The sequence below is a fragment of the Ochotona princeps genome, chromosome 11, assembly GCF_030435755.1.
Source record: "Ochotona princeps isolate mOchPri1 chromosome 11, mOchPri1.hap1, whole genome shotgun sequence".
Classification (NCBI taxonomy): Eukaryota; Metazoa; Chordata; class Mammalia; order Lagomorpha; family Ochotonidae; genus Ochotona; species Ochotona princeps.
In genome coordinates, this window is record NC_080842.1 from 34,999,617 (window position 1) to 35,024,602 (window position 24,986).

At 40.6% G+C, this 24,986-nt stretch overlaps 1 protein-coding gene and 1 non-coding gene across 2 annotated transcripts; both read left to right on the forward strand.

The window, feature by feature from the left end:
- The first annotated feature begins 1,132 nt into the window (after positions 1 to 1,132).
- LOC101518996 (histone PARylation factor 1) lies at positions 1,133 to 24,729 on the forward strand. The gene is made up of 8 exons (XM_004579049.2): positions 1,133 to 1,327; positions 6,055 to 6,214; positions 9,186 to 9,375; positions 11,590 to 11,688; positions 14,991 to 15,141; positions 18,428 to 18,515; positions 21,787 to 21,959; positions 24,502 to 24,729. Exons 1-8 carry the CDS (start codon positions 1,277 to 1,279, stop codon positions 24,631 to 24,633), a joined length of 1,044 nt encoding a protein of 347 aa, XP_004579106.1. The 5' UTR covers positions 1,133 to 1,276; the 3' UTR covers positions 24,634 to 24,729.
- On the forward strand, positions 23,274 to 23,380 carry LOC118760094 (U6 spliceosomal RNA). The gene has a single exon (XR_004996570.2). It is a non-coding gene; the product is annotated as a U6 spliceosomal RNA (small nuclear RNA).
- Positions 24,730 to 24,986: the final 257 nt, after the last annotated feature.

Below are 24,986 nucleotides of genomic sequence, written 5' to 3' on the forward strand. Positions count from 1 at the left end.
CAGGGGCTGGGGAGGGCTAACCTGCGGTGCAATGCCCACTCCATCTAAATATGTTGTTATAAAACCATCAAGAGAAAAGTAGCTTACATATTAAGGAATTATTAACCTACAAAAGTAAAGGAATCATACTGGCGTGTGGGTTTCTCAACAATACTGGAAGCTAACATACTCTAGCACTGAGTAAAAATTAGTTTCAGTCTATAATTCCACGCTATAACTAACATAAAGACACAAACAGGCAAGCCCTAAGGAGTGTGGAGTGGAGATGAAATCACCTGGCTTCAACGCTCCTCAAGGAAGTAAATGGGAGAATCCCTCCACAAAACAAGGACTAGAAAAAAACCAAAATCAAGAAAACTGAGATTCAGGAGATTGAGAATCCCTCAGGTGTGAGCAATAAAACGGAGCCAGAATGGTAATGAGGGAATAAGTGGAAAGTCTCCGGAGAGGCTGCCTCTGCAACTGAGGGGCAAAGAAGGGCCTAGGCATCTGATTAACACGGTTCGGATTCGACCCGTCTGGGCAGGCCCTGGAGTTCTCCACAAGCAACGTCAGGTGTCTGCTGCTTCAGACACGGCAGAAGGTGGAAGAACAAACGGCCCACGTTATCCTCAGTAAGAGAATAAGTCCGGGACAGGAGAAAAGGGCCAATTACCTTTGAGATAACTGGGGATAAACTAGTGGCAGGTAGTTGCATATAGTAGGAGAGGGAGGGAGAAGGGGGAAAGATTTTTTTTTTAAGTACCCTTCGCGAGTCAGAGACAGAATACAAGGTCCCTTAGATAAAACAGGCACACCCCCTGCCCCGGGCCCGGCAAACACCGGAGCAGGACCGTGGACTACCTCAACACGCCAACACACGGTGGCGCCGGGGTTTTCTGGAACACCCGCACGCGCTCCCTGAGGTGCCGGCGTGACGCCGGGGTTTTCTGGAACACCCGCACGCGCTCCCTGAGGTGCCGGCGTGACGCCGGGGTTTTCTGGAACACCCGCAAGCGCGCCTTGAGGTGCCGGCGTGACGCCGGGGTTTTCTGGAACACCCGCACGCGCGCCCTGAGGTGCCGGCGTGACTGAGCCTCGGAGCCCTCGCGCCCAGCCCAAGTAGGCGTCGCCCCGCCAGGCCCGGGCCCGCCCCTCGAGGGCGGGCACTCCTCCCGCCGCGGCGCGCCCACGGCCGCGCGAGGACTCGCATTGGTAGCTTTTGAACCCGGAAGCAGTCGGCGGCGCTCGGAGATTGCCGCCAAACGCGAGGTTGCGCTGGCGCTGCGGCTGCACGATGGTGGGCGGCGGCGGTGGGAAACGCAGGCCCAGCGGGGACAGGCAACAGGTACCGCAGGAAGGGCTGTGCGGGTTCCAAGGGGATCTCTGTGAGACACAGCCACCGCGTCCCATTTGTCCGCTGAGCGCCGTTTCCCGCCCTTCGGGAGCTGGACCTGGCTGGTCGCCCCTTAGCATCTTCTGCCCGACTCTAGGCGCGGTTCGCGGCCAAGGCGTCCCCGCCAGCCCTCAGACACTGTTAGGCCGACATTGCGGAGCGGGAATGCAGCTCTCGCTGCTCCACGCAGAGCCGCGAGCGTAGAGGCGGGACGCAAGTGGACACCCGCACCCGTCTGTGTAACGTGTCTGTTTGATATTGATGCTGTGGCCAAAGTGTGGTGGAAAGAGAGGGAAGATTGAACAGAATCTAGAGGATGTGCAGGAAGACTCTGAGGCCACTCACCTTCGAAAATGGCTCCTGAAGGCAGAAAAATGAGATGCGGGGACGTGAAAGTGCAGGATGTTTGGAGGGTGGGAGACTGGAAAGGCAGACGGACTTGATGAATAAAGGAGGAGCAAGAGCAGGAGATGCCTCTCGTACTTGCATATGATTTCAGAAGTTCTAGATCTGCTGCCAGAGTAAGCAGAGCACGCGTGAAGGAAGTGTCGTGAGAACTCAAGTCATAGAACACTTACCGTGACTTGTTAGATAAGGTTAGCAAGCTGCGGGAGCTGTTGGAGGGCCGAGGTTGAATGCTAAGTAGGAACACCAGGTTGAAGAGCACTTGCCCCCAAAGGGAACAGCTGTTCTAGTTGTGAGAGTTTGGAGATGTGGAAGGAGTGTAAGGTAACCAGAAAGGAAAGAGCCTTTTCTCTTTGTAAGGGGGTAGTAAAGAAATGTTTTGATGGACCAGTAGGCTTAGAGATAAAATGCCAAAATTGGAACCTGGCCCGATAGCCTAGTGGCTAAAGTCCTTGCTTTACATGCTCTGGTATCCCATATGGGTGCTGGTTCATATCCCGGTGCCCTTGTTTCCCATCTAGCTCCCTGCTTGTGGCCTGGGAAAGCAGTAGAGAATGGCCCAAAGCCTTAGAATCCTGCACCCACGTGCAAGATCCAAAGACTTCTGGCTCCTGGCTTTGGATCAACTCAGCTGTAGCCCTTCCGGCCACTTGAGGAATGAGCCAGCGAATGGAAGATCTTTCTCTCCTCTGCAAAATTCTTTCCAATAAAAATAAATAAATATTTTAAAAAACAAAAAAGCAAAATTGCAGATGAACCTTTGGAGACTTTAGTCAAGAATAACAGCCTGTGTTGATATGTTCAGTGATAAGACTGTCTTGTGCCTTGTGAAATAGAATTACTCACACTTCTGAACAAACTGTGGGTCAGGTAGATAAGAAACAAGATTCAGAGAGGTGACAGAGCTGGAAACCAGCAATCAACCCAGGCGACCTGTTAGACCAACCTGAAGGCAGTCACATGAAGGCTTTTCAGCGTCCTAACTTTGAACCAGGCTTTGAAAGCCTAATCAAAGATAGCTATAAAAACAGATATTATGGGCCCAGCGGCATGGCCTAGCGGCTAAAGTCCTCGCCTTGAAAGCCCCGGGATCCCATATGGGCGCCGGTTCTAATCCCGGCAGCTCCACTTCCCATCCAGCTCCCTGCTTGTGGCCTGGGAAAGCAGGAGAGGACAGCCCAAAGCTTGGGGACCCTGCACCCGCGTGGGAGACCTGGAAGAGGTTCCTGGTCTTGGCATCGGATTGGCGCGTACCGGCCCGTTGCGGCTCACTTGGGGAGTGAAACGTCGGATGGAAGATCTTCCTCTCTGTCTCTCCTCCTCTCTATATATCCGGCTTTCCAATAATAATAAAATCTTTAAAAAAAAAAAAAACAGATATTATAACAAAGGCTACAAAAACAGAAGAGGGTAGGATTTAGGACTTGCTAAGTTCTGTTTTGTATTTGTAGCTGGAGAAACAGCCTCATGAAGTGGTGGAAGTGATGTTGCTCTGGAGCCTGCTTTAAACCTAGGTTTAAGGGCCTGGCATGGTTAAAGTCCTCAGCTTGCAAGCACTAGGATTCCATACGGGCATTGGTTCTAATCCCGATGGCCCCACTTCCCATCCAGATCCCTACTTGTGGCCTGGGAAAGCAGTCGAGAACGGCCCAAAACCTTGGGACCCTGCACCCGCATGGGAGACCCAGAGTAAGCTCTGGGCTCCTGGCTTTGGGATCGGTTCAGCTGTGGCCATTGCAGCCACCTGGAGGACGATCTTCCTCTCTGTCTCTCCTTCTCTCTGTGTATCTGATTTTACAATAAAAAAAATCTTTTTTTTTTTTTTTTTTTTAAAAGATTTATTTATTTTAGTACAGTCAGATATGAAGAGAGGAGGAGAGACAGGAAGATCTTCCGTCCGATGTTTCACTCCCCAAGTGAGCCGCAACGGGCAATGCGCGCCGATCCCGATGCCAGGAACCAGGAACCTCTTCCGGGTCTCCCATGTGGGTGCAGGGGCCCAAAGCTTTGGGCCGTCCTCGACTGCTTTCCCAGGCCACAAGCGGGGAGCTGGATGGGAAGTGGAGCTGCCGGGATTAGAACCGGCGCCCATATGGGATCCCGGGGCTTTCAAGGCGAGGACTTTAGCCGCTAGGCCACGCCGCCGGGCCCAATAAAAAAATCTTTAAAAGAAAAAAAACACTAGGTTTAAATCCCTGTTACTCTACTTTCTAGTTAGGGAAGCAGGGAAAGCTGCATAACCTCAGTCTTTCATCTCTAAAATATGGATTCTGCTGTGGTATCCAGCTTATACAGTAAGTGTTAATAGAGCTTGTTAAGGTGTTAATTAAGCTTGTTGAGAGCATATTGTATCCAGCTTATAAAGTAGTTACTGGAGCATGCTAAGAGCAGTGGCATGATGCAGAGTGCAGATAGGTGTGTGTGTTCATGGGTATTTGCTTTATTGCTATTTTCATTGACATTCATTTTTACATCCATGCCTCAAGAGCTTTTTCAAGTTTTTACTTCAGAAAGTTGCATTATGATTTTTCACATAATAACTTTATCACTGGTTAATTTGTGCTCCTCTCTTATTTGTTTGAAAATAGAGCACTGAACCTCTTGCTTAAGCCAAGTACTCACTGACAGCAGCTCTCCATCTATGAATGTGTTCCTTCCCTATGCTTCTTGTATAACTGTTTCCTATAACCCTGTTCAATGTAGCTACCCTCCTAAATTTTGTTGTTCCTTGCCTTCTTTGTATAGCTTTATCTCCTATGAATATGTAGATATACACATGTGTAGTTGTTTTTAAACTTTATGATAAAGGTCGTTATGCTTTTCAAAATCTTTGAGAACCTTTTTCTTCATTAAAGATACAAAATTAGGGCCTGGTGTGATAGCGTGATGGTTGGGCTTCTCGCCTTGAACGCACCGGGATCCCATATGGACGCCAGTTCTAATTCCGGCAGTTCTACTTCCCATCCAGCTTCCTGCTTGTGACTTGGGAAAGTATTCGAGGACAGCCCAAGGCATTGGGAACCTGCACCTGCGTGCAAGACCTGGAGGAAGCTCCTGGCTCCTGGCTTTGGACTGGCGCAGTGCCAGCCTTTGCGGCCACTTGGGGAGTAAATCATCGGATGAAAGATCTTCCTCTCTCTCTCTCTCCTCCTCTCTGTACATCTGCCTTTCCAATAGAATAAATAAATATAAAAAAAAAAAGATGCAAAATTGGTCCATATTGTGTAGCTTTATTTTCTTTTAACTAAATATAGTATTACATTGTTTGAAAGCTTTTATATCCATTTTCCTATCAATAGGCATTTCATTTGGATTTTGCTCTTAGGGACGATACCAGCATGAATATTATATGTATCATTTGATTCTTCAATACATTTTGTAGACTTTGGCACTTAAAATGACAGCAATAAACTTGATGGAAGAATATGAGGAACATCTATAGCATTTCCTATAAACTCTGTCTGCCGTTGTTGATTGTTGTTTTTGATACCCCTGGTTCTGGAGCTGTCTGTAACCTGACTGATTTTTCATTCTAACAGACTCTACTAAATTGAACTGGTCTAAAGAAGTTTATATTAGCTAATGAACTCCAACTAAGCATGGTATCTTTACAGAAATGTATTAAGTTATCTAATAAACATTATAGAACCCAGTATACTTATATTACAGAGGTTTTACAGATGAGACTTATAGTTAATTCTGGCATTCAGAGGCCTCTCTGGAGTAATTGGGGTTTTGATAACACTGTTAGAGACTGTTGATATATGATTGGCACTAACCTCCCCTGACTGTTTAGAATAGCAAAAGGCAGTGGCTGTTTTTAAGGTGAAGGCTCAGTAATGCTTGTAGAGAGCAGCCCAGACACAACTCTGACTGGGCTTTGCTGTTGTGACTTAACCAGCAACTCGCCTCATCTACAGTCTCTGGTGTGGTCACTGATGCTGTGTGTTCAAACCACAAAAGCACAGTGACATCCCCTTAACCCAAGGAGGACAACATCTGCCTTTATTTCTGCTTTTCTGTTTGTTTGCTCTGTATTTTGTGTTGCTGTTATATTAAAGAAATGTATTTAAAGACCGGCAGGGATCCCTCTTGATCACCTTGTAAACTGTTCCTTTTCCTTGCCCCTAAATAATATCTGCTTTTTCTGAAAAAAAAAAGACTGCTTTTTAAACACACACACACATATGTCACAAGAATGAACAGTACTGTTATGCAACGAAAATTATTGAAATTAATTTTGGAGAACTAAAGTTTTACATGTCAACTTTCAGAGTGAGAAAACAGTTGATACGAAGAAGAGCAAATCCTCTGAAGCTGATGTCTCCAGTGACCTTCGGAAAGAAGTGGAAAGTCATTACAAGCTCTCCCTGCCTGAGGATTTCTATCACTTCTGGAAGTTCTGTGAAGAACTGGATCCTGAGAAGCCAGCTGGTGAGTTGCTCCAGAATCATTCTGCTTCTATTATTACAGCTGACAGTGCCTTCTGCAGGGTGCTCTGTAGTATGAAGTGATATTGAGCAAAGCACTGTTGAAGTGAACAGAGATAGCTCTTGTAGACAAGTGGCCCAGTGTAAGGAACCTTCGGAAAAAGCCTTATTGAAAACAACCAGAGAAGACTCCCAGGAAAGCAGCCAGGAAATGCTTTTCTCAGCAGCAAGGAAAAAGCTGTTGAAAGGAAGTGATCTGCAGTATTATACCCTTTGCAAAGCCTATATAATATCCTTCAAGAAAAGTATTCATCGTAATGAACTCATCCTGCCTTCTAACCTCCCATTCCTCCCATTTGGTCAGTCTGGTCCAGGCGTGTTAGCCATAGCCAGTCCATCTTAACTTGCTGCTCATGGCCCTTGACTTAGTATTGAAGTGGCTTGATTACCTTACAATCACAGTTTTTCCTCTCTCATTCTGTTAATTTAATAGTTTCCATCTTTATAGCAGATCAAGCTTGCTCTTTCATTTTTGCAAGCGTATCTCTGTGTACATGGTCTCCTGACCATGTAGCCCCATGCCATCTTTAGCTATCTGCCTAGTATAACCTAACCTAGCTTTGCTCCTACCCATATCACTTCTACAAACGGAAAAGGCCATAGGAAGCAGAGCCAAGGATAAAAGCAGTTCATGGAAAGGAACATTTTCAAAGATATTCCTAATAAGAAAAATACAGTTAGAAAGATACAAGTTAATGCTATAACATACCACTGTCACTTGCTATATTGGCAGAGGTAAATAGTATCTTGACATTCTTCATTAGGAATATGAAGGAAAAAAAATTATTTCTTTGGCTGAAGTTTTAGTTTTTAGTGGCTCATAGAATTTGTAGAATGGATTAGGTGAATTAATTATGTTCAACAATACTTATTGAAACCAGCACAAAAAAAGTAGAAAGTAGGCCATTCTGTCAGTGTGTATTCCTAGTTTTGAAAAGTTGAGGTGGAGATTTGGGAAATGATAAAATATGTTGGCTGAAATTTGTGAATTAGACAAAATACAAAGGATGTGTTGCTGTTATAAGTCAGGGATACACACACCCCTGCATACTTCTCATGTACTTGCTATCTCTGGAAGATACACAAGAAACTGATAATGGGTTATGACTGAGTTTTTACAGTATACTTTCTCATACAGCTCAAATTTTAAATGAGTATTGTTATATCCTGTTGATGGAAATTTCTGTACATACTCTGAATTTTGACAGTGCCAGAATAAACTGCAAAACTTTCTCTAAAAAGGATCACAGTGCTAAACAACTATTTGTTGGCAAAGATGTTCACTGAAGCAATTGTTTTTATTGATTACATTGCATTATGTGACACAGTTTTATAGGCACTGGGATTCCCCCCACCCCTCCCCAAACCCTCCCCAAACCCTCCCCCAGTAGTGGATTCCTCTACCTTGTTGCATTACCACAGTTCAAATTCAGTTGAGAGTCTTTCATTGAAAGCATTTACCAAGCATGAAGTCCAACATCTTATTTGAAGCAATTTTATAATAAAAATATTAGAGTAAATGCCAATCAATGAAAGAAGAGATGAATGTCCCCCACCCTTTTTTTAAAAATGGAATAGCATGCTGTATTCACATCATATCAGAGAACACGGGATAGCACTGGAAAATATTCAGGAAATATAAGTGGGGTCAGGATGGAGGACAAAAAGTGGATAACAAAACAGTATAATCTCACTTTTAAAATATTTATGTTTGGTCATCACAGGGGAAAGTATATAATTATTATTGTAGGTGTGCCAGACTAGTAACCTTTATTAACTCTGCTGGTGAAATAAGTGGTTTTAGCTTGCTTGTTGCTTTTTAGAGTGTTCTCCCTAAGCTACAGCTGACATGCACTATTTTCAGCCTTCATAATCAGCTGTGTCTATGATTTTACTCCTGATATTCCTCTGCAAGATATTTTCTTGCTGTTGTCAATTCTACCTCTTTATATAACTGGGTCTTCCCTGGAGTACTTACCTCCCATTTAAAGAAGCACTTGGGACCCATCTGAAAATAGAAATTGCACATTTATGACTTTGTGATTTTATCTGAACTCTTCGGCTGACCCGTGAATGGAGAACGAATATTGAGTCATCAAGGTTAAGGTGCCCGAAAAAATTGTCAGTCAAGGGAGTCTGGATTGAAATGAGCTGAAGCAAAGGGAAAGTGAAGGGAAAAAAAAAAATTAACTACCTTTAGGGACCAATCCCATGGCATAGTACGCTAAGCCTCCTACTGTGACACTGGCATCCCATTTGGATGCAGGTTCATGTGCCAGCTAAATCAGTTCGAATCCAACTCCCTGCTTATGTCCTGGGAAAGCAGTGGAGGATGGCCCAAGTTGTTGGGACCCTATACCCACATGAGAGACCTAGAAGAAGCTCCTTGTTTCAGATTGCTGAGCTCATACCCTTGTGGCCATTTCAGAAGTAAACCAGTGAATGGAAGAGCTCTCTCTCACCTCCTCGCTGTAACTGTGCCTTTCAAATAGAAATTTAAAATAATTCTTAAAAAAACAAAATCTTTAATCTACACTTTTTTTGTCTTCTTGTCTCTCCGTTCTGTGTGTGCTATAAACATCTGAGGAAGTAGCAGTATCTGTATCTGAGGGGCATGGCTCTGATATACCTAAAAGGATACAAAACTCTTGCTTTGGTTAAAATAAGAAATCACAGGGATGTTTGAAATCCACTGGTAAATAAAAGAAGGCGTCCTACAGGTGAATGCCACATTTCTGTGACCCTGTTTTCTTTTTGAGTATAGCTAACACCTGTACATGTAACTGAAGGATTTTTTTCTTTTTTTAATTTTAAATGCTGTTTATAAAGACAATTGTTTAGAAATAGTTTATTAGAAAACATTATTTCTTGTCTTCCTCTAGAAAGTTATATAAATAAATCTACTTTCTTTGTAGATTCACTTTCCACAAGCCTTGGACTTCGATTAGTGGGTCCTTATGATATCCTTGCTGGAAAACTTAAAATGAAGAAAAAAACAACAGGTGTCAATTTTAACCTTCACTGGAGATTTTACTATGATCCTCCTGAGTTCCAGACCATTATTATTGGAGATAATAAAACTCAGTACCACATGGGGTATTTCAGGTAAAGTATCTTTTTCTTTCTAGAAAACAGTCACTATTCTGTTCAAATGAGGACGTTAACCAGCATCACCCAAGGTGAAGGGCTTATTTTTCATTTTTTTTGCTGGATATGTGAGCTGTATTATTTCTGTTACCTTAAACTGCTTTGGAATGGGTGAACTCTGGGGTTATCCCTGTTTCCCGAATTCTGAGTTCAGAGGATTTTTTATTTTTTGTTAAAGATTCTTCGGAGTAGAAATTGTTACTTAAATAAGTGATGTTTTACCGGAGCATGTCAGAGTGGGCTCCTGCTTGTTATCATGATGGCCATGCCAATCTCTAGTGGCACACTGTGACCTCTTTCCTCCCATATAACAGTGGTAATAATATCTGATAATAATAAGGTAAGGATTAAATGAATACATGCAGATGCTTAGAATGTAAAAAAAAAATGAAAGTAGCTTAAGTGGGAAAAATACCTTATCCATTAGTAGATAAGGTAGAAATTTAAAATTTATTTATTTTTATTGAAAAGGCAGATTTACAGAAAGAAGGAGAGGCAGAATTAACTTCCACTGTTTTTCTAGGACATAAGCAGGGAACAGGATAAGAAGTGGAGCAGCCAGAATATGAACCAGCTCCCATATGGGATGTTGGCACCTGCAGCTGGAGAATTAGCCAGTTAAACATGATGCTGACCCCAAAATGCTGTATTTTAAAGTGGAGATTAGAGTCCAGTGTGGTGGTTCAATGGCTAAATATCCTTGCCTTGCACACACAAGGATCTCATGTGGGTACTGGTATGTATCCCAGCTGCTCTTTCCTTCCAGCTCCCTGTTTGTAGCCTTGGAAAGCAGTAGAGGATGACCCAAAGCCTTGGGACCCTGAACCCAACTCAGAAAGAGCTCCTGGTTCCTAGGTTTGGATTGGCTCAGCTCTGGCCATTGCAACCACTTGGAGAGTGAATCAGTGGTGAGAAGATCATTCTTTCTCCTTTTCTCTGTAAATCTGCCTTTCCAACAAAAATAATAAATAAATCTTTTTTTTAAAAAAAGTGAATTAGAGGTTAAATGTAAGGTAAAGGAAAAAAACACGAAATGTGCCCAGGGCAAAGTACTGTGGTATAGGACCGTGCTTATAGGACTGGGAAACGGGTTATATGGTTTCTGCTTTTGGCATCGATCTGCTTACTTTAGTAAGTTAATGTCAAAGTGATGAAACCTCCCTGCATTAGCTTCCTTGATTTTAAAAGAATTTGGTTATAAACATGACTTAAGATTCGTTCACTTCTAAATTGATGTATTTGAGAGGAAGATGGTGAACTTGGTCCCATCTGCTGCTTAGTTTCCCAAATACCTGCAGAGTGAGACAGGGCTGAGCCAGGAAGTAGCACAGTTGCTGATGGCCACAGCCCAGTTACCCCAGCTGTCTCCTGTGGTCTGTGTTGGTAGGAAGCTGCAATCAGCAATTCAGGCTGGCCGTCACAGTCAGACTCTGGTAGTGGATTCAGTCATCCTAATTGTTAGTTTAAACACCTACTTCTGCCTGTAAAGTTTTACAATCTTCTATCCTGTTTGCTTAATTTTTCTACCTTTCTTTCTCTGTCTCTCTTCAAACTGTAAAACTGGTATAGAGAAGATAGAGTATAATTTTCCCTGTTGAATCATTATTCCCCCTTTCTCTATATTTGGGTATAAAAATAAATCCTAAAATAATCTTAATTTTAGTTATTAAAATAATTTTGGAGGTGGGCATTATGATGGTGGCAAAGTAAACCACCTGCAATGCCATCATCTCGTATGGGCACCATTTTCAGACTCAACTGTTCGATTTCTAATCCTGCTGCCTGCTAATGGGAAAAGCATGGGTCCCGGCAACCCAAATGGGAGACCTGGCTCCTGGCTTCAGCCTGGCACAGCTCTGACCATTTGGGGAGTAATCCAGCAGTTGGAAGATCTTTCTCTGTTTCTCTGTCTTCCTTTCTGTTATACTCTCTATGTAACTCTGCCTTTCAAATAAATAAATAAGTATTTTAAAAATTGGGGGATGTAAAAGAATTTTAGGTTCTGTTATAAAGGTAAGTTTGCTGTTGATGTTTAAAAAATTGAAGTTTAAATCTGGCAAATTTGTTTCAATTTTTTAAAGTGTAAAGTTACTGTCTATAGACCTATAATTCTAACTTGCCAATTAAATGAAAATAGCTGCCTATTATTTATAATATCTTTTGCTCAAACAGGGATTCTCCTGATGAACTTCCTGTTTACGTTGGTACAAATGAAGCAAAGAAAAATTGTGTAATTGTTCAACATGGAGATAATGTGTTTGCTGCAGTTAAGTGAGTAAATATATCAGTTCTCTTTATAGTTAAATATATTTACAGCTTTTATTCTCTATCAGTCTGTTACAAGGGAAATGTTTAGTGAACCAAAAGTTGTAGGCTTTTTGAAATCATTTGATTGCTTTTGGAGATAATTTTTCCAAAATTTTACTACTCTTTCCCCAAATATAACCATTTTATTTAATGAAAATATTACTTAACTGTTATATAGCCATTTTATTTGCTGAAAAATCTGCTTGATCTTTTTTTTTTTTCAATTGTTTGTTTGAAGGACAGAGTTAGAGAGACAGAGATCTTCCATCCACTGTTCACTCATAGGCCTTTAATATCCAGGGCCATAGTGATGTGTTGATTTGTAAAATTTTTTTGTAGAAAACTGAAAAACATTTAAGCAGCTATTTCACAAGATTTCTTGCTTATAATTAACTTGCCAGGTAATGTACTGAGTACACTTTTTAAAACCTTGAGTCAGCCATGTTACTTCATTAAAAGGGATGTTGGGGTTAGAAGGTGGGGAGTGCAGCATTGTGGCATAGCTGGTATAGCCATTGCCTGTGATGCTGGCATCCGATATGGTCACCTGTTGGAGTCCCAGCTACTCCATTTCTGATCGAGCTCCCTGTTAATGACCTGGAAAAAGCAGTGGAGGATGGCTCAATCACTTGGGCTTCTGTGCTCACATGGGAGACCCAGGAGAAGCTCTTGGCCTCTGCCTGGCCTATCCCTCATTGCAGCCTTTTGGGGAATCAAGTAGCTGATGGAACAACTAACTCTCTCTCTAACTCTCTCTCTCGTTCACACACTCATCCTGCCTTTCAAATACATCTTTAAAAAACAAAGAGTGGCTGCCAGAGTAGCTCAATTGGCTAATCCTCCCCCACTAAGAACCAGCATCCTGTGTGGGCTCCAGTTTGTGTCCCAGCTGTTCCACTTTCCACCCAGCTTCCTGCATCTATGTGGGAGACCCAAAGGAAGCTCCTGGCTTCGGCTTCGGCTTGGCTCTGGTCATTGTAGTCATTTCGGGAATGAACCAACAGATGGAAGTTATTTCTTTCTGTCTCTCCCCAGTCTATAAATCTTTTCTAGTTTAAAAAAGGAATTTTGGACAAGTTCATTAAATTATCTATAAAAATGAAAAATTGGAAATAGTGTGCATCTCCAGCAGTAGTAAAAAGTAGGTAAATAGAAAATGCCCAAATGGCATAATGCCATAATCATTAGTTATCTTTTTTGTGAAGAGGGCAGATGCAAAATAGTGTAGAATGATCCCATTTGTTACTTTCTGATGCATACAGAAAACAATTTAAGTATATTCAGGTTCAGAATATTTACCTTTAGACAACAAAATTACTACTCTTTTTTTTTCTTTCCTATTTTTTTCCTCCAAAATAATCAAATAAATCTATCGCAGGGACTCCTAAGTCATAACTACTTGTGATAATATTGAGAGAGTAAGTGACAAACACACTCTATTATCCAGGGTGGGTGATTGTAGAGTACTGGTTTTCTCAAATGAGCCAAAGAAGTTTGCATTTGTTGCCAATGACAAAATGAAAAATTTTAGGCAAAATTAAGCTGGTAAAATTTTTATCTTAACAGCTTCATACTACCTAAGGACTTTATAAGGAGATTTGTGCTAATATTAATAGATGTACTTTTTTGTACTGTTGTGTAATGGAATTAATTTGATATCACTGTATCAATCTTTTGTATTGTTATATAGTGGAGTTAATTTGATACAGTGATAGCTCAACATTCAGGAAATTCATGTAACTTAGGAAGTAATTCCCAAATGACCGTGGCATACTGCTATAAAATATGCATGTCAGAGATCAGGGAATTCCAATTGGTTTAATGTATGAGAACACAAAATGCTTGTATTTGCAACTTTTGCTTGCACAGTAGATTTTAATCATCCCAAAGTAGAGTATTGGAGAACAGATTTGAAACTGAGGCAAAAGCTTAATAAATTTGTATAGAGATTGCACCCTCTTCCTATACCATTGCATTAGTTTGACTTAAATGGCTTAAATAGTGGTAGAAGTCAGAGAGGCTGTTTTACCTGGGCCTTGACGGGTGCATGAAAACTTACTAGAAAGAATGGGGAATTGAGGCATCTTAGGCAAGACAGCAATGTATGCACCAAAATAAGGAAGTAGTGAGTGTGACGTGGCACAGTACTGGTATGCCCTATATCCCATGCCAGTGAGGTTGAAGAAGCCTGAGGACTCACAAACCCAGCCTGGTAGGACCAAGTTCTCTTTTTTATGGTTACTATAGACATTCTGTTGGCACACTACTGATTGTCACTGAAGGTAGGATTTAGTGTACATATATATGCTGTATTCAGAAGATAATGATTTTAATGGTTTGGGTTTTAGAGGCACTTTACCCTCAGTAGTTCTTTAAGCTTGGGTAAGTTGATAGCTTCTTTTTTAAAATTTATTTAAGTGGATTGGACCTAAGAATAGCACCCCCTGTAAATGCTCTAAGCCTGTTTTACAATGCTCAGCTATAGCGTGTTGGAGTAAAAGATACACACCCTGAATGGCTGGGTTAAAAGAAGTGTGTTTCTTCCTGGAGTCTGATATTGTTCCAGAGTAGGAGAATTGACTTGCGTCAGCAACCAAGTGCCACGTTGAGCTTTTCATTTGACTCTTTACCCTCTATACTACTGTCAACAAATTTAATCAGTTTATAAGAAAACAAAATTATTTTTTAAACTGGGATTAATATATGCAGTTTTCATCCTTTTAAATCTACCTTGTCTTCTGCTGTTGTATAAGCTTACAAATTAGCTTTGTTTTTCTTTTATATTTTGTAAATTTATTTTAACATATTTGAGGTTAGCATTTTTTTAAAAGGTGGATTAACTAAAAGATTATAATGCTTTCCCCTGGCTCTGTAAAAGTAAGGTTTTTGATGTGTTCATGCAGTTATTTCCTCTTATTCCAGATTTCTCCAAACCAGGATGCCAGAACTTAATATCAAGCAAGCTATACAACTTAAAACTTGGCTTAAGATCAGCTTTTTAAATGCCTCATATGTTTTGTTAATAGACATTAGAGAATTAGTACTAACAAATTATATTCGCTATCCCTATGACTGGCAGATTTTATTAACTATTGCTTTTTAGAGCTTTTTAGGAATCTGTTCAGGAATTTCAAAAGAACCCTTAGCAATTATTCTGCTTTTTCTTGCATGCAATTTAACATTTTTAATTTAGCTTCCTTAATTGTCCAAAATCCTTATCCTTAGTTCAGTGGCCTGAGATAAAAGTGCTTCAACTTCTTTTGCAGATTGTTTCTGATGAAAAAGCTTAAAGAAGTAACAGATAAAAAGAAGACTAGTCTCTTGAAAAACATTGATGCCAAACTCACAGAAGCTGCCCGGGCGCTGGGATACTCACTGGAGCAGAGAACCTCGAAGATGAAACAGAGAGATAAGAAAGTATGATTTCAGTGTCAGTCTCTCTGGCTGCTTATTTTTTTTTTCCTTCACATCCTCCGCACCTGCACCTTACCCTTCTAACCTTGTCATGAGTAGAGCTTGGAGGGCTCCCTGAAGGGCTGCTTCCAGTTTTGTCTGATTCTGGCTTATCAGGAGATTGGTAGGCGCTGAAGGCTTCTGGAAATTGATTCACAGACTGGATTGCTTAACTGGGGATTTTGATTTGGTTGCATAACTCATGCCAGTATTTGCCACTCTTCATCTTACCTTTAATTTCACAAAGCTTGGTACGTAGTGATATTTACTTGAAATTTCCGTTTTCGTGGCTGAGGTTTGTTTCAGTTCATAATGGTTTAGGGAGTAAGATTCGGAGTGGCTTTATAAAAGTTTGCTTTGAAGTGCCTTCCTCAAAGATAGTTTCCTGTTGTGAGACCTTGTGTATTAAGAAAGCTTCGTTTTCTCAAAGTGTGTCTGTAAGCAGTTCTTCCTTCTTCCTTACACATATCGACAGTGTTTCCTTTTGTGTCTCCCCAATACAGGTGGTATCAAGAGAATGTTTCATAAATGGGCAAATATTTCTGAGATTTGGCTCCTTTTGAATTTCCAGCTATAAATTTCAGACTAGGTTAACAGACAAGGTGGAAGAATTCTGCTTAGTGGTAAATGAGAATTCTGTAGATTTTAGTTTTAACTCCTGGGGAGGAATGGCATTTGCCACTGGAATGAGGGCTCTTGAGTATCCCACCTCTCATCTCTGTTCCCCGTGACATGTTCATGTGAACATGCTAAGCCAAATGACACACTCAAGCTCAAAAATTATGCTGGGAATGAGAACCCTGTTTTAGCTCCTTCTCTGCTTGATAATGTTTGTTGCAGAAATGATAGTCTGGTAAATTATAGATGTTAAATTGCAATCTTACTGTAATTCTTCTTTAGTCCAAAAAGGATGTTTTAATTCAATTCATATTTTATATTACTTTGCATTTTGTATGCTATTTTACATTTTTGTTTATCATGGAAAATATCTCTTACCCACAACTAGAAGGAAAGATACCATTTCTAGCCTTGCCGTTATGTATTCCTCACTTGTCTTGACTAGAATTGAACTTGTATAGGCATAGTAGCTCTTAGTAAATTGTTTTTAAATATCTTTTTTTTTTTTTTTTTTTTTTTGAGAGACACAGCTCCCCTTCTCTGTGGTTCACTCCTTAATAGCCATGATGGCCGTGCCTGGGCCTGGGCCAGAGCAAGGAGGTAGAACACACCCCAGATCACCTACATGAATGCTAGGAATTTGGTGCCTGATATTGTCACTGCTGCTGCCCAGGGTTTGCACTGGCAGGAAGTTGCAGTCAAGAGCCAGATCCAGGAGTCAGTCCCAGGTCGTCAGATGTGGGACAGAAGCATCTAAGTCAACAGGCTACACTTGGCCTTTTCCTGTTGGCACATTCTTTTCATCAGAACCTTAGCTTGCTTTTCTCACATGACCTTGTTTCAGAGAAAATTTCCTTCATTCTTTCCCATGCAAAGATGTAGTAAGAATTTTTTTTCTTCTGTCCCCGCTGTGAAATTCTCTTAGTTTATGTTCTTCAGTGGCTAGTAAAAACATAAATACAAAGAGAAAAGATTATGAGCCCCCCATGATGTTATCCTTTTCTACTGGTGATTGTTTTCAGATCCTTTTCCTTTTTCTGTTTGTTTCTATTTCTGTTTCTTGTCTCTCTTTTTAAGACGTTTATTTGAAAGGTAGAATATCGAAGAAAGGAAACAGAGGTGGAGAGAAAGGGCGTAGGGGGTGTGGAGTGCATCCACCCCTTGGTTCACTCCTCCAATGGCTACAACAGCTAGGGCTGGACCTGACCAAAGCCCGAAGGCAGGACTTCCAACTGGAGCTCATGTGGATGACAGCATCCAAGCACTCAGGCCATCACCTGCTGCTTTCCCAGGAAGCTGGATCAGAAGCTGAGCACCTAGGCCTGGAGCTGAGCTCTGATGCAGTTTGGCAGCAAGGAGTGGCCCCCTCCCATGCCCTCTTCTGGGGACACAGGAGGTGAAAAATAGAAACATTTGTCCCACTTCCTCCCTACCTGGCCCTCCCCGCCCTAATCAGAGGCAAGCGGATGTGTACAACCCTCAACTATGTAAATAGTATTAAAAAGAAAATTTAAAAATTAATGAAATGAAAGGAAGGAAAGGGAGAATAGTTTTTTTTAGGTTTTATCAAGACTTTGAATAAATCATACCCCCCAAAAATAGAGCAGCTTAGACGCCATATGGGGTACTGGCATCATAAGCAGAGGCTTAACCTCCTAGCCATGGCACTAGTCCCAGAAATCAGTGTTTTTAAACTGACAATACCTTTCAGTACTTTGACAAGCGAAGTTTGCTTGAGTTACAGAGTTATATTATTTAATCCCTACAGTAAATCTGAAACAAAGTAGGAATGAATCATTCTATGTAAAGTAAATTGAGGTTTATATAGGCTGTGTGCCATTTCCAGAAAAAAAAGTAGACTGGTTAAATGATGCTGTGAAATGAGGACAGGGGGCAGGATTGTGCCATAGTAGGTAAAGCCTCTCCCTGTACACAAATCCCATATGGGCATCAATTCAAGTACCAGTGGCCCTGCTTCTGAGGCAGCTCCCTGCTAATGTGCTTGTGAAAACACCAGGAGATGGTCCAGGTGCCTGTGGTCCTGCACCCACATGGGGAAATCGGGAAGAAGAGCTTTGCTGCTGGCTTCAGCATGGCACAGCCCCAGTAGATTAAAAAAAAACTGTCTCTTCTGCCTCTCTTTGAACTAATAATCTATTTCCACTGTGAGGCTTCAAGCTATCACTCTTGTAACAGGGTTTTCCTAATTTATAATCCAGTTCTTCATGATAAACTTCAGATTCTGTTAATCTGTTAATTACTTATATCCATCTTTCTAGGCATTAAGGACTACTAATTACTTCTGAAAGTACATTCCTATCGCTACAGCCATTGTGTATCATTCAGCCTGACAAAAAAGTCAGCAGCTGTATCACTGTCTTTTTTCTTTTCACACCATTGTTTTATGACTTGCTTTTTATACTTACGACTATATTAGATTATCACTTTATAATGCCAAAGTTAAGATGAAAATTTTAATTACTTTTAAAAGAAAACATACTACTACAGAATTTCACCTCATAGTCCAAAGTTATTGAAATAAAATGGCATGAGAGTGTTTTATGGTTTGCTTTTTCTTTGTTTGGTTCCTTTTGTATTTACCATGATTGAATTTTCTTTCTTTTTAACTTAGGTTGTGACGAAGACCTTTCATGGAGCAGGCTTGGTTGTTCCAGTAGATAAAAATGATGTTGGATACAGAGAACTCCCTGAAACAGATGGTAATAGATCTCATACGTAAGCACGTGCATATGTGATGACATGTGTGGAGGAAGAAGGTTTTCCTTACATGTATTTAGGTCCTTTGTGAGATAGTCACAAGACCTTAGGTATAAAGAGCAAGTTGATTCTAGCCATGCCTGCCTGAATTAGAGCTGGGTTTGTAACTGTTAATGACCTTGAGCAAAGTATAACTTCACTAAACTTGATCTTGCCACTGGTTCTCATTCATCTATAAAGCAGATTAATGATAACCACTTGATTGGGGTAGTTGGGAGTATAAGAGTAAGTTGCTTATGCCCGGCGGCATGGCCTAGCGGCTAAAGTCCTCGCCTTGAACGTGCTGGGATCCCATATGGGCGCCGGTTCTAATCCTGGCAGCTCCACTTCCCAGCCAGCTCCCTGCCTGTGGCCTGGGAAAGCAGTCGAGGACGGCCCAAAGCTTTGGGACCCTGCACCCGTGTGGGAGACCTGGAAGAGGTTCCTGGCTCCTGGCTTCTGATCGGCATAGCACCGGCCATCGCAGTTACTTGGGGAGTGAATGATCGGATGGAGGATCATTCTCTCTGTCCTCCTCGCTGTATATCTGACTTTGTAATAAAAATAAAATAAATCTTAAAAAAAAAAAGAGTAAGCTGTTTAGTACAGTGCTTATGCAAAATATGGTAGCTAACTTTAGAATTTGAAGTATTTTAATGTATTGCCTGGTTTTATTGAACTGTTGGATTTCACACGTCATTGTATAAAATAGTAATTATTGAAATAGTGTACTTTGGTTTATTTCCTTGTGAATATTTTTTCATCTGAATGTAAAGATAGATTTCAGAATCCCAAGATCCTGAACTATTTCATCTATTTAAGTATGAAAATTTAGAAAATTAACTACACAATCTAATTATTGCAATGCTGAAAAAAAAATTTTAAAAATCACTTTTCCCCTCTTCTTAATTTTCCTGTGATTATTAACTTCCCTGTTGGTATTACTTTATTTGTCATCTGGTTCTAGGAAGTGGGAGAGGACAAGGGAATAGAATTTAAAGGGAAATCAAAATTACTATCTCTTCAAAGGAAGACAAAATATTTAGCATCCTATTTTTCAAAGCAAAACCAACTGTCCTTGGTAGTTACGGGTTTCTGGAGGTGGCTCCTGAAAATCTGCGTTTTCTAGCAATTCTTCAAAGCAGCTGTGCTCAGGCTTTATTGTGTAGCCTTCAGTCAGTAGTTCAAGAGGTTTCATGTGACAACTGTTCACAACTAGCTTTTTGCTGTATCCCTCTCACATTAGAGGAATTCCAAGGGCAATTGAATATGGCAGAGTTACCCAGTGCGGTGGCTACTAGCCACATGTGGCCACTGAACACTTAAGGTGCAGCTGATGCGACCAGGAACAGATTTGTAATTTTGTTTGATTTAAAATTATCAATTGAAATAAAATTGAACTTTTTTATGTTGAGTATATGATGCCACATTAAAAATGATGGATTACATAAAATATCTAATTTTACCTCTTTTTTGATAATGGGTTCTTAAAATATTCTAATTACTTATGTATCCCCTGTTAAATTTCTCTTGGACAAGCTAATCTGCCCTGGTGTCTTCTCCCCGCAGCCAAAGGTACTCATTCTCTGATAGGGAAGACACGCAGGCTCTGGCTGCTACCCAAACTTCTGTTTATGCTCCATATGGTCATCTGTTTACTCTCACTGCTTGCTGACCCATCAGAACTTTACGATGCATGTTATCTTGTTTGGGAAAGGGTGAGAACATTTGTTATGGAGATAGCAGTCTCTGAAACTTCAGGGGTAGTGGATGTTAAATTGTGCCCTGAGCTAAAACGTGTTACCCAAATCTACTTGTGGTTCTGGGCTTTTATGTTCAAGTGTAATACTCTGGGCACTGGATCTTATGCATTTCAGTGACATCTGCATGAGAACTGCTGGCAAGACCAGTTCAGGGCCTAATATCTTGCTCTTTTCTAGAACTGTTTGCTAAGACTTGTAATTAATAGGCAGTTTGTTAATGTGTGACTGTGAACATCAAATCACAGTTAAATTGGTTCTCAACCAATATGCTCTTTGAAACTCCTTATGATAATATTTTAATATGGCAAAAAGATACTATTACCATTTATTGAGCAATTCTTAAATGCTATGTATGATTTGCAATATCAAATACTGTGTGTAATTAGCATTATTTAATCTTCATCCAACTATTAAGGTAGGTTTTTTTTAAGATTTATTTTATTTTTATTGGAAAGTCAGGTATATAGAGAGGAGGAGAGACAGAGAGGAAGATCTTCTGTCTGATGATTCACTCCCCAAGTGGCTGCAACAGCTGGAGCTGAGCTGACCCAAAAAGAGGAGCAAGGAGCCTCTTCCAGGTCTCACACATGGGTGCAGGGTCCCAAGGCTTTGGGCTGTCCTCAACTGCTTTCCCAGGTCACAAACAGGGAGCTGGATGGGAAGTGGGGCCACCGGGATTAGAACTGATGCCCATATGGGATCCCAGTGCATGCAAGATGAGGACTTTAGCCACTAGGCTACCGTGCAAGGCCTTATTAAAGTAGATTTTATTCTCATTTATACAAGAGAAATGGATCCATTTACACTTGTATAAATTTGGTCTGACCATGCACATTGATACCACTACTCAAAGCAAGAATTATTTTTACTATGATACAACCACTGTAGCTTAGGTCAAATATTCTAGTTGGTGATTGTAGCCAGAATTTAATAAGAATTTAGTGTTAAACTCCCATATCATTGAGTGCCTTAAATAGTCACCTTTACAGCTTTAATTTTAGTAGTTTAGGGGTTCAATTATTTAGTTCAGTACTGGTCATTTGAACCTTCTGGGGAGAAAACCAGCAAATATTTAGATTTTTCTGTCTCTCTACAACTCTATATGAATACACACAGAGAGACAGACAGAAATTTAAGACATTTTAAATTACATGTAAAAGACACAAAGCTCTGATCATACTAAAAACACATGGTGTAAAATGATCAAACATGGGAAGTTGTGGCACAGCATGTTAAGCCACCATTGTGGGCTCTCAAATCCCAGTGCTGATGTGAGTCCCAGTTACCCCACCTTGGGCCCAGCTCCTTGCTCATTTAAGTTTGGTCTTCTGTAATGTGAATTTTTATAGCAGCTTTCATTGATAGAATATGTTTATAGTGCCAGTGAGCTGCATATGAATATTCCACTTTTCACATTATGTTTTCCTAGCTTAGTAATATATATATTTCTAATGTCATGTACTTCTTTCAGCGGACCTCAAAAGAATTTGCAAGGCAATTGTTGAGGCTCAAAGCGACGAGGAGAGATTAAAAGCTTTTGCGCCCATTCAGGAAATGACGACCTTTGTGCAGTTTGCTAATGATGAATGTGACTATGGCATGGGGCTCGAGCTCGGACTGGACCTTTTCTGCTATGGTTCACATGTAAGCAACTCTTCCTCTTCTACAGGTGGACTTATAACCTGAAGTTCAAGCATAGGCAGAAAATGAATTCTGTTTGTATTCAAGATGAAATTTCTTTGAAAGACAGAATTTGAGACAGAGAGATTATATTATGCAGACAAAGAGACAGATTGGTTCACTTCCCAGATGGCTGCAGTGGCCAGAGGTAGCCCAAGCTGAAGCTAAGAACCAAGAGCTTCATTCAGGTCTCCCATGTGAGTGGCGGGAACCTAGATTCTTGGGCCATCTTCTTTACCCAGAGATTAATGGAAGGGGAGTCCTTGGAACACAGACTGGTACCCATGTAAGATGCTGGCTCTACAGGTAGCAGTTCTACCTGTTACACCACAACACTGGCCCCAAAATGAACTGTCTGAAGTGCTTTATTTAAACAGCTGTTCTAAAAATATTTGAACTTCAGTATGTATTCTGGCAGTTGTCAATAACAAAGATTATTTCCCTTCAGATTTACATTACAGGGAAATTTACTTATTAGACATATCACAGAGCTATATCCTTGAGTTTGGTATTTGTATAATGGCCTTTGTATGCACACACACTGAGATTCAGCTGTAAGGTTCCCCATTGTGGTAGGGGATATTCCTTACTGTGTTCAAACTCTTAGATGAAGAGTAAATATTTTTAAATGCATTTTAAGTTAAATTTAAAATCAGTACGTTCCTCTTCTGTAATTGCTAAGAGGTAAAAATTAGGCAATAATGTATAGTGGCTGTAACATGCTTCTGTTGCTAAATTGATTGTAAGTCACATCTTCCCCCAGCTGTATTTCCTTGCTTGTCACATGTGTGCATATATACATGCGAATCAGTTAATTCATGGAAAGAGGCAAATTATCTTCTCCAGGTTCACCAAGAGTAGGGTGTCCAGCTGAGTAGCCCCCAAGCTGTGAAGTGGCTGTTAATCACCTGGAGGTACTGTTGAGGGCAGCCTCTGTTTCAGCAGGTCTGGGAGGAGGGAAATCTGAGACCATGAGGCTGCCTGGTGATGGAAACCTGCTGCTTTACCAACCACACTTTGACCAGCAAGATTAAACCAATAGCGCCCTCACTGTGCTGTGTTTCAGCAACATGTGGAGAGCAGGTTCAGAAATTGGGGCTTCCCCCCAGTAAGTACAGATGTAAAATGTGAACCAGCAAAACAGCAAATCTGATGTGAGAATGAAAGGTGTATGAGTTATGGAAAGGTTTAACGCATGGTAAATATTAGATGCTTTTTATCAACAAAAAAGTATAGCATTGCTTGTTGTTCTACCAGTAATCCAAAAATCACTTGATAGTGCTCGCTTCGGCAGCACATATACTAAAATTGGAACGATACAGAGAAAATTAGCATGGCCCCTGTGCAAGGATGACATGCAAATTCGTGAAGCGTTCCATTTTTTTTTCCTCTGCACACCCCTCCCAAAAATGTTCACCTAAACTGTTGACATATGTCCTGTTAAAGTTATAGAGTTGGACAAACAACAGAAAAACAACCAGGTTCAGCAAAATCATGCTTCAATGCTCTAAAATGCTAAATACTAACATTAAAATAGACAAGAGACAGCTGAATAGCAATCTATAGCCATTTTAACGTATATAGAACATGGTTGAATATAAACCAAAATTGAAATGTCTATGAAGAAGTCACAGGTTGTGGTTGAGAACCTGCATTTCCCTAGCAACATATTGGTTAATCAGTACCATGTCAATTAATGCCATAATGTCGTAAATGGTTGTAAATATTATGTTGGGTTTTTTTACCTGATTGGGATGATACTCTGCTGGTTCTACCTTCAGACCAGAGATGGTCTCACCAAGAAGCCATTGAACTTACCAGGACAATAAGATGCTGGACTTTATGATTGGTCAAAACCTCCAATGAAAGAATCTCAACTGAATTTGAACTATGGAAATGCAACAAGGTGGAGCAATCCACCGTGGGGGGGGGGGGCGGGCGGAAGGGTTTGGGGAGGGGCGGGGGAAATCCCAGTGCATAAAAAAATGTGTCACATAATGCAATGAAATTAATAAAATAAAAAAATATCACTTGATAAGCCTAAGTGACTCCTAGAAAGGAATGGTGGGGTATTGTGGTGAGGAATAAGACAGAGTAATTTGAGGATAGAGGACTGATTTGAAACCCAAATTCAACATTCCTACTCTTCTGGAATCAACAAAGGAAAATAAATCTTAACATATTGCCTGTTAGGAATATAAAAGAAAGGGAAAGAAATTATTTGAGGACATAGTTGGGATGAAGTTGAAAAGATTTCAGGGAATAGGGAAGTTGATTTTCTTTGGATTTTCTTCAAGTATGCCATTGGTCTTTTAGAGTAACAAGATTGTCCTTGAATAGAATGCACAGTACTTACCCCAAAATGCACTGTTCACTGATAAGTTGAGTGAATAGTTAAAATGATTTGGAAGTATATTTTGTTAAACAAGTGCTTTTTCAGTGTGCTTTCTGCTACTTAGGACATTTGCTATATTCTCTGCTTAATGTCACTTTTATTTTTCCCCAGTACTTTCATAAAGTTGCTGGCCAGCTTTTACCTCTTGCATATAATCTGTTGAAGAGGAATCTGTTTGCAGAAATCATTGAAGATCATCTTTCAAACAGAAGTAAAGAGAATGTAGACCAACTTGTCGCATGAGTAAGAGTTGGCTTGTTTGATGTACAGCATTACTTTTACACCTTTTTTTCTTATTACAGGAAATAAATTGATGGAAACATTTACTAAAAACTTTTATAAGGCTCTTCATCCCTTTCATGTGCAAAAAATCATCTAAATGGTGATATTTAGAAAAACTCCATATTTTGGAAAATAGCCAAAGTGATCCTCTAAATGTCAAAAAATATCCCTAATGCTTCTAGCTAAGCAGCGTACCCTCTCCCTCCAGGAAATCCTTTTTTAATATTCATCATGTGGGCAACTAAAAATTTATTTCACAGTTCTGAGTCTTGAGTTAATAGCTGTAGCTTTAGGAACTAGGTTTATGAGAGCTA

What these genes read in the sequence shown, in the direction of transcription:
- LOC101518996 (XM_004579049.2), top strand. Translation starts at nt 1,277, where the DNA reads ATGGTGGGCGGCGGCGGTGGGAAACGCAGGCCCAGCGGGGACAGGCAA. An exon ending in GGATCCTGAGAAGCCAGCTG is followed by an intron (nt 6,215 to 9,185) that starts GTGAGTTGCTCC and finishes CTTTCTTTGTAG; the next exon opens with ATTCACTTTCCACAAGCCTT. An exon ending in TTTTCTGCTATGGTTCACAT is followed by an intron (nt 21,960 to 24,501) that starts GTAAGCAACTCT and finishes ATTTTTCCCCAG; the next exon opens with TACTTTCATAAAGTTGCTGG.